Source organism: Eriocheir sinensis, unplaced genomic scaffold (genome assembly GCF_024679095.1).
Source record: "Eriocheir sinensis breed Jianghai 21 unplaced genomic scaffold, ASM2467909v1 Scaffold1480, whole genome shotgun sequence".
In the NCBI taxonomy this organism is placed as follows: domain Eukaryota; kingdom Metazoa; phylum Arthropoda; class Malacostraca; order Decapoda; family Varunidae; genus Eriocheir; species Eriocheir sinensis.
Window position 1 is genome coordinate 57,745 of NW_026110829.1, and position 9,693 is coordinate 67,437.

General features: G+C 43.1%; 1 protein-coding gene across 1 annotated transcript; it reads left to right on the plus strand.

Annotated features, from left to right (window-relative positions):
* Window positions 1-4,260: 4,260 nt before the first annotated feature.
* On the plus strand, window positions 4,261-8,403 carry LOC126990189 (trafficking kinesin-binding protein 1-like; the record flags this gene model as incomplete). The annotated part of the gene is given in 2 exon segments (XM_050848738.1): window positions 4,261-5,360; window positions 8,299-8,403. Coding segments are annotated over 2 exon segments (127 nt in total), but the record flags the coding sequence as incomplete, so codon positions are not given.
* Window positions 8,404-9,693: the final 1,290 nt, after the last annotated feature.

Genomic DNA, 9,693 nt, shown 5'->3' on the forward strand with positions numbered 1-9,693 from the left:
ATTCTTCTTGTTCTTGTTTTTCCTGTTTTTCTTGATCTTCTTCTGTATGTTTTTCCTTCTCTTGTATGTAATCCGACCCACTGCATACCTCCTCCTCCTCCTCCTCCTCCTCCTCCTCTTCCTCTAAAGTCTAAACCATTCCCGTTCCATGTCTTTTTATCTCCTGCTCTTCCATTTTTTTGTACTAATCCATATTTTTCTTCCATCGGCCTATGTTTTTTTATGTAGGTGTATATAATTATCTCTCTCTATCAATCTATCTATCTATCTATCTATCTATCTCCATCTCCATCTCTCACCCAAAGAATCCTCATAATCCTCATGATATCCTTTGTGTCCTTGCAGACTGTGGGTGCCTGCGGGCCCTGGGGACTCAGCGGCGCCTACAGGTCAGCGGCACTCATCTCCCGCCGCCTGTGGTCCGCCCAGAGCTGCAAGGACGCCGCTGAAGGGGAGGCGGCCGGGGGAAGGGACGCGGAAGACTCACCGGGTGGGTTGTGCGAGGAAGCAAGGGCCGCGAGTTCGAGGACCAGCGGGAGGAGCTCAAGAAGTCACTCCCTCGACAACGTTCTCGGCGGAGGTCTTTTGTCCCACACCCATGCCCTGCCAGACGCCCACGGCCTCGGCGGGGACAAGGACAAGGACGAGGGTGTCTGTCTAGATACCCCGACGGTCAGAGGCACCGAGGCGAAGCACGCGAACATTAGTAAGGGAAGCAGCGCCGCGCAGGGCCGCCGCCAGAATGAGATAACACAGACCGAGGCTCCAGCTTCAGAGGACCTCCGAGGCCGGAATGGAAGGAAGTTCGGGCAGGGCGATCTACTGTCCGACGCAGGAGTAGCAGACGGCTCCAGGCCAGGTCCGGACACCAAGCTGGAGCCCTCCACGGAATCCCAGCGGCGGCCCTTCTTCTTCCTCCCTTCAGAAGACGAGGACGAATGCTACCACACCGAGCAGGACCTCCAGAAAGACCCCGACCTCTACCCTTACCCCAAGACCGGCGGGCAAGGACTTAGCGACAGCCACGCCCTCGCCACCACAACCTCCCACCCCACCCTGAGCCACAAGCCCCCCGCCGCGCCGTCCTCCCCAAGAACCGCACACAAGAACTCCGTCACTGAAGGGTCGGCGGAGATCAAGAACCGAATCCGATACTGTCTTCAGCGAGCTCGGAGCCGGAGTTCATCGCTCTCCGGCCTTGGTAGCTTCGAGGCAGGACTGTACCGTCTGGAGGGACTTCTGGAAGGCGGTAACAAGGTGGAGGAGACGCCATCTGTTGAGAACTTCCTGAACCGCTATCAACAGTCGCTGTCCTACTCCAGCCTGCCCGTCACCCGCCCGCGCCCAACGGAGAATGTGATGCCTAAAAAGTTCAAGGACGCCGGCACCATCACAGGTAAGGCCGCAGGTAGACAGGTAGATAAGGGGACGATATTATGCTACCTGTAATCAGTGTTAGGCTTCGTTTTCTTCCTCCTGTCTACTCCTCTTTTCCCTTCCTTACATAAGAACGTAAGGAGTCTGCAAGCTCCTCCTCTTCTTCCTCCTTTCTCCTCCTCTTCTTCCTCCTTTCTCCTCCTCCTCTTCCTCCATCTTTACCTCCTCGGTTGTGTTTATTTTCTCTTCTAAGGATAATGCATTCGCTCGTCTACTCTTCCTCCTCCTCCTCCTCCTCCTCCTCCTCCTCTTCCTTCTTCCATCTATTTCCCATTACCTGTCTCTCCTTAGCTGAGAAGAAAGCAATTACTCCACACGTTCGTAAGGAGGAGGAGGAGGAGGAGGAGGAGGAGGAAACGTAATGAGGTCGATAAATAAGTTCCCATAATGAGAAGGGAAACATATGAGAGAGAGAGAGAGAGGCCCACCCTATCTCTCTCTCCCATGCAAATGACGCAGAGAGTGCCAGAAATACACACACTCTCTCTCTCTCTCTCTCTCTCTCTCTCTCTCTCTCTCTCTCTCTCTCTCTCTCTCCAGTATTCCTTCCCCTTCTTCTCTTTTATCTTCCCTTCCCTTCTCTTCCCATTCACTTCCTCCCCTTTATCAGTCCCTCCCCTCACTCCTTCCTCTTCCTCTTCCTCTTCTCCCCTCCCTCCCCTTCCTCTTCTCTTCCTCCTCTTCTTTTCTTCTCCCCCTTCCCTTCTTTCCTCACCAATTATTCCTCCCATCATCTCCCCTTCCTTCACACATTCCTCCTCCTTTGTCTCCCCTCTTCCCCTCCTCCTCCTCTCATCCTTCCTTCCTCCTCCGCCTCTTCTTCTTCTTCCTCTTCCTCCCCTTCTCCCCTCGTCTTAGTCTTGTCTGGTCGTATAAATAGCAGACTTACCACCCGCAGAAGCACGCAGACAGCGGGGAGGCCAGCAGGAGAGAGAGAGAGAGAGAGAGAGAGAGAGAGAGAGAGAGAGAGAATAATTGAAAGAGAGAGAGAGAGAGAGAGAGAGAGAGAGAGAGAGAGAGAGAGAGAGAGAGAGAGAGAGAGAGAGAGAGAGAGAGGCAATACTAACACAACCTCTACGAAAGCTTAACAAATGTGGGTGTGTAGGCCCAGAAATGGTTCAGAATATAGGCCTATCTCTTTGACTGTTCATAAGCCTTGTCAAAACTATCACTAGGCTCATAAAACTACCCATGGCAGTACTAACACAACAACGAAAGCCTTATCAATTTGGGTATGTAGGCCTCAATAATTATTCAGAATATAGGCCTATCTCTTTGACTGTTTAGAAGCCTTGTCAAACTATTCCTAGGCTCATGAAACTACCCATGGCAATACTAACACAACAACTTCTACGACAGCCTTATCAGATACGAGCGTGTAAGCTCTGAAATGCACGGTGCAGAAGGCTTGTCAAACTATCATCAGGCTCATAAAATTACCCATTGCCATACCAACACAACTACGAAAGCCTTATCAGATGTGGGTTGTATATATGCCCCTAGATGCTTGAGACTACGGACGTGATCATTCTGGTACGGTCGTGACAGAGGGGAACCCAGTGCCGGCTGACGCATGCGCAGATGGGGCGTGTCGGCAAGAGAGGGGAATAGAGGATGGGTGGATTCGGGTGGTGCTGGGCATGTGAGGGGGAGTGGGTGGAGGGAGGAGGGTGGCTTGGCATGGGTAGGGAAGGGGGCGTGGTGGTGGGGCCTCAGTGTTGCTTAAGACGTGAGGGGAGGAGGGCGTGTGTGTGTTGTGTTGCCAAAGTGTGTGTGAATGAAGGCTTGGAAGGGTTTAAGGATTGGTTTATATTGTTTTGTTACTAGAGGAATTGTTTTTACTTGGTTTTCTGTTGGTTTGAGTTCAGTCGGATGGGTTGGAAATCGATTAATCCACACTGCAATTTATTTTAGGATTTGCCCGGAGTCCATATTGATTTATTTTCACGGGGAATAGTTTGGAGTTTATTGATCTCCGTTTTATCGTTCTTTAATTGTTACTATTGAATGGGTTAGGAACTGATTGATTTAGAGTGCTTATTTTTGGGGGTATTGGAACTGTTTTAACCGCTTTCATTTGTTTTGTTACTGGAGAAATGGATTAGAATTCAACTCTCCTCGTCTTATGTCCATTAAAACGTTCTATTAATGGCTACCAGAGCATTTTGACGTATTAAAAGTCCTGTGAACATTATTATTACCACTTATAGAAATACTTGAAGCGCTGGTATTGTTGTTTATACTGTTATTATTATTATTATTTCTATGGGCGATAAAGTTCATGTGTGTTCAACGAGGCTCCTTTTTAATATTTACGTCCAGAAGGTGACCTGGTTTTTTTTTTACAGCAAAGGAGACAGCTCAAGGGCGTAAAGAAAAATATTAAAAAAAAAGCCCGCTACTTACTGCTCCTGAATAGAGGTCAAAGGAGTATCCAAAAAGAGAGGTCAATTTCGTTGTTATTGTTGTTTACTTTTCTTAGAGTATTTATATTGGTCATTTATTTAGGCGACAAGGATTAGTACATCTCGAGGGTGGAGGAGGATGTTCATGAATGCGTGCTTTGCTTTTTAATGTTAGTCACGATGTCCTGAGGCTGACCTTTACACGCACTCCTTGCCTTGAGTAGAGCCTTGAGTAGTGGTGGTGGTGGTGGTGGTGTTGGTGGTGGTGGTTGTGTTGTTGTTGGTGGTGCTGGTGGTGGTGCTGGCGGGGGTAAGGTAGTGGTGGTTGTGGTGGTGTCGGTGGTGATGGTGGTTGTGTTTGTGTTGTTGTTGTTGTTGTTGGTGGTGGTGGTGGTTGTGGGGGTTGTGTTGTTGTTGTTGTTGTTGGTGGTGGTGGTAGTGAATGGGCGGGTGACTGTGGTGGTGGTGGTGGTGGTGGTGGTGTCGCTTAAGACGGTGTGACGCAAGAACTCTCAGTAATAATTAAGTTCAAGTGTCTGTTAAAATGCTGTGTTGCCTTTGTTTTCGTGGTCGTCCTCTTAATGTCGTTCGCAAACGTCTCGAATCTCTCTAACGTTATTCTCTTATTTTTATGCTGTTCAAGAGTCTGCTGATCTGCCGTGTTGTCTTTGTTTTGGTCTTTTTAATGGCGCTCACAGACATCTCGAATCTCTCTAACGTTATTCTCTGTATTTATGCTGTTAATTTCGTGTTATCGTAAATAGTGAAGTGACGTTAAGCATCCTTGTAACGGACTCCTGAGCCTCGCATCCTCCTTAACACACACACACACACACACGACGGCAAGGAATTGTGATATCAAGTTTGGTGTGTGTGTGTGTGTGTGTGTGTGTGTGTGTGTGTGTGTTTTAAGGAGGATGGGGCTCTCGAAGGACGAGGCGGCCTCCACTGCCCTGGAGAAGGCCGCCGAGGAGCCATGGCGAAAAGTTGACGACGTGGTACCCAATTCTCACCATGCACACCAAACTAAGAGCGAAAGAAGCTTAGGGGATTCAGTAACATACAGTAACCTCAAGACGGCGGCAGTATTTAAAGAGTACCCCCCAAAAAAACTGAATGATCTATATATGTAGTCACTGCCAACCTTAGCGCCGTAGCATGAATATAGTTACGCCACATAAGAGATGTTTTAACTATCGTCTGTATATAGATTCAACTGCAATCTGGAAGTGTTGTTATATTTCTGCCATACAAAACACGACTGGATTTTGGACCGTCTATATAGAGTTCCACCGCCATTTAAGTGTTTTAATAATATTCCTTTTCTTGTCATGCGATCCAACATTTCAGCAGAAGTTTGTATAGAGAAAATAAGGAGGACGAGCAAGAGGAGGAGAAGGAGGAGGGAGAGAAAGGGGGAGAGAGAGGAGTGGGAGAGAGAGTGGATGTGATAACTGAAGGGAGTGAGGAGGCAAGCTGGAGTGATGGAGTAGAGGATGGAGGAGACATTCTATACAGGTAAACAGCTTAATTAGAATTGCAACACCTGTGATTTTTTGTCCAGGTAGTGTTAGGGTTTGGTAATTAGCTTTTTAATTGCTTGCTCTTTGTATTGATGATGTTATTGTTATTATTATTATTATTATTATTATTATTATTATTATTATTATTATTATTTTTTTTTATACAGAAGTTTATTCGTATTTAGAATGTTATGATTAGTTATTTTTTATCATCACCACACTCGTTTTCTTGTTCTTGTTTTTTTTTTGTTCTTTTGTTGTTCTTCCTGTTCTTCTTCGTCTGCTTCCCCCATATCTTTTTTTTTCTTTTCTATTTTTTCTTCTTTTGTCTTTTTTTTTAATTTCTTCTTTTTCTTCTTCTTCTTTTTCTTTTTCTTCTTCGTTTTCTTCTTCATCGTTTTCTTCTTCTTCTTTTTTTTTCTTCTTCTTCTTCTTCTTCCTCTTCTTTCCATAACAGTCTTGTGGTGAGTTCCTTAATCTTGTATTTTTTTCTTTTGTTTACCTTACTCGTGCCAAGGTGGGCTGCTGCTACTCTCTCTCTCTCTCTCTCTCTCTCTCTCTCTCTCTCTCTCTCTCTCTCTCTCTCTCTCTCTCTCTCTCTCTCTCTCTCTCTCTCTCTCTCTCTCTCTCTCTCTCTCTTTGCCAAGACTTCCTATAAAAATTAACACACGTGATTGCCTCTGATGTGTGTGTGTGTGTGTGTGTGTGTGTGTGTGTGTGTGTGTGTGTGTGTGTGTGTGTGTGTTTACCTCTTACCTTTTTCTCCATTTCCTTTCAGCCTTTCTTCCCCTCATTCCATCCCCTTTTCCTTTTTTTTATTTATTCCTTCCTTTCTACCTACCTTCCTTCCTTCCTTCCTTCCTTCCTTCCCTACTCCCTCCTTCCTGCCTTCCTTCCATCCTTCCTTCCTTTCATCCTTCCTTCCTTCTTTCCTTCCCTACTCCCTCCTCCCTGCCTTTCTTCCTTCCTTTCTTCACTACTCCCTCCTTCCTGCCTTCCATTCTACCTTTCTTTTCTTTTCTTCCTTCCCTTCTTTTTATCACCCCTTCCTTAATTCCTTCTTTTCTCCCCTCCTTCAGTTTTTGCCTCCCTTATATCACCACCATACTAACACACTTCTAAAGACAAACACTTCACCTTATTGCTATTATACAAAGCAACAACACTGTGTCCTTATCACGAGTGTAGAAATAACATAAATTAAGTGCTATTGAATATTTGTAAGCAGATATCAGGTTTTCTTTATCATTTCAATCTATTTCTTTTTAGGGGGTTACTTTGTCTTATTTCTTAATGATTTATTGTTGTTGTTATTTTTAAAGGAGCATTTATTTACTTATTTACTTATTATTTGGTCACTTATTTAATTATTTACTTATTTTTAAAAGGGTACTTATCATTACTTCTCAGCTATTTATATTCTAGTTGCTTTGGAGAGAGAGAGATTGAGCGTTATATAGCAATTTCGCAAGACCCTCATATATGATCACAAATTCACATCTCTCTCTCTCTCTCTCTCTCTCTCTCTCTCTCTCTCTCTCAATGCCAGATTTTCTTTCACGTCTTCATTCCTTTGTTTTCTCTTTCCTCTTTTTATTTTATTTTTTTATATTTTTATATTCTTTTTATTTCTCTTTTTATCGCTTTGTTTTGATGCCAAGTAATGTTTCTCTGTACCTCTTTTCTTCTTTTATTATAACTGTGATTGTTAAGACTTATTTTTTATTTTCTTTCCGTTTATATTTCTCTCTCTCTTCGCATCTTTCAACATTCTTCCTTCCCTTCTACTTCCCTTTCCTTTTCTTCATCTTCTATTTCACTTTCATCTTCTTCCTTCTCTTCCTTTTCTTCTTCCTCCTCTGTTTTATTTTGCTATATTTTCTTTGCGTTTTATTTCTCCCTTTCTTTGCATCTCTCAACATTCTTCGTTCCTTCTTCTACTTCCCTTTCCTTTCCTTCATCATCCTTTTCACTTTCATCTTCTTACTTCTCTTCCTTTTCTTCTTCCTCCTCTGTTTTGTTTTGCTATATTTTCTTTCCGTTTTATTTCTCCCTTTCTTCGCATCTCTCAACATTCTTCGTTCCTTCTTCTACTTCCCTTTCCTTTCCTTCATCATCCTTTTCACTTTCATCTTCTTCCTTCTCTTCCTTTTATTCTTCCTCCTCTGTTTTGTTTTAATGCCAAGTAACTTTTCTCCGTTTTTCTCTTCTTCTATATTAGCGTTACTGTCAAGACCTTTTTGTCATTGCTGTCGTGAAGGGGAAGTGAAGGGCGAAGGAGTAGGCAGGGGAAGGGAGGTCAATAAACGTTTGGCAGATTTTCAGAATAGGGGGTTGAATCCTATTATATCTTAAGCCTAATTTATCGTTCAAGCTGTATCTCTTCTCCTTTAGCTTATTCTTTTCCTTGTTTTCGTTCTTTTTTTATATTATGTTTTTTTGTTTGTTTTTGGTATTATTGTTCTTGTCCTTGTTCTTCCTGTTTTAGTACGTATTTTTCCTTGTTCAAGTTCTCTTTGTTTTCTTGTTTTCTCGTCCTTCGTGTTCTTGTTCCAGTTATTTTCTTCGTTTTCTTTTTTTCATCATCATCGTCTTCTTTTTCTTCTTCTTCTCTGATTCTTCTTCTTCTTCTGTTTCGTTTTCCTTTTGTTTTCTTGTTCATCCTCTTTCTCTTCGCCTTCATCTTCATTTTCTTTCTCCATTTTCTTCCTTCTCTGTTTCTTCTCTTTTTATCTTTTTTCTCCTGAACCTCCCTCCTCTCCTATTAACTCCCGTCATCTTTCTCTTTCATGTCCTCATTTTCTTCTTATCTCTCCCTAACTAGGCCACTAAGGTGTTGAGAGAGAGAGAGAGAGAGAGAGAGAGAGAGAGAGAGAGAGAGAGAGAGAGAGAGAGAGAGAGAGAGAGAGACTACCCCTATCCTACCCTTGCAGATGTGTGTACGGGAGACAATGTTGCAGAGGTCGAGCTGATCAGTTTGGTTCAAGAGCAAATTCCTTGCTACAAGTTACGGGCGGACACCATCACCGAGTTCTCAGGTAAGACACTGGTAGTTGCAGTAGTAGTAGTAGTAGTAGTAGTAGTAGTAGTAGTTAGTGTTCCTTCTGACAATGGGACCAGTTTTCACCTCTATCCTATTGTCATCTGGCTACGTTGATCTTATTACAAAATTTCGTGTACTAAGGGCGAGAGAAAGGTCCGAGGTTTATAGATGTTTACCCTATAAGACCCGTTTTCTCTAGTGGCACGTGCGTTTATTATTTCAAGGCACACTTAGACATTTACAAGGTTTATTTTTCCTACGCCGTGTTTGCAAGTGTGAAAGGGAAGAGAGGAAACCCAAGATAACGAAGAAAAGATAGGAAAACTGAGGCGTGGAAGACTTGAAGGGAGGAAGATAAGATAACAATTGAAGAAAAGGAACTGAAATGACTAACGAAGATGCAGAAGACAAGTGGAGGAGAGAGACTAAGATGAAGATGTTGAAAAAGAGAAATAGCAATGGAAGGAAGAAAGAGAAACAGGAAGGAGAAAGAGGGTTATGAGGTGCCTGGAAACAGATAAATTAAAGTGGAAGACTTGAAGGAAGAAAGATAAGATAACAATTGAATAAAAGGAACTGAAATGACTAACGAAGATACGGAAGACAAGTGGAGGAGAGAGAATAAGATGAAGAGGTTGAAAAAGAGAAATAGCAATGGAAGGAAGAAAGAGAAAACAGGAAGGAGAAAGAGGATTATGAGGTGCCTGGGAAAAGATAAATTAAGGTGGAAGATTTGAAGGAAGAAAGATAAGATAACAATTGAAGAAAAGGAACTGAAATGACTAACGAAGATGCGGAAGACAAGTGAAGGAGAGAGAATAAGATGAAGAGGTTGAAAAAGAGAAATAGCAATGGAAGGAAGAAAGAGAAAACAGGAAGGAGAAAGAGGATTATGAGGTGCCTGGAAAAAGATAAATTAAAGTGGAAGACTTGAAGGAAGAAAGATAAGATAACAATTGAAGAAAAGGAACTGAAATGACTAACGAAGATGCAGAAGACAAGTGAAGGAGAGAGAATAAGACGAAGGGGTTGAAAAAGAGAAATAGCAATGGAAGGAAGAAAGAGAAACAGGAAGGAGAAAGAGGGTTATGAGGTGCCTGGAAAAAGATAAAGTGGAAGGAAAACACACGACAGAGAGAAAAGTGAGACTGAATTGGAAGTTTTGTTTAAGAGAAAAACTGACGATGAAAGGAAGAAAGAGATTACAGGAAAGAGAAAGAAAGCTAGAAGTTGTCTGGAAAAGGAGAAATAAACATGAAATTAAGACAGGATAAAAGGAAGAAGG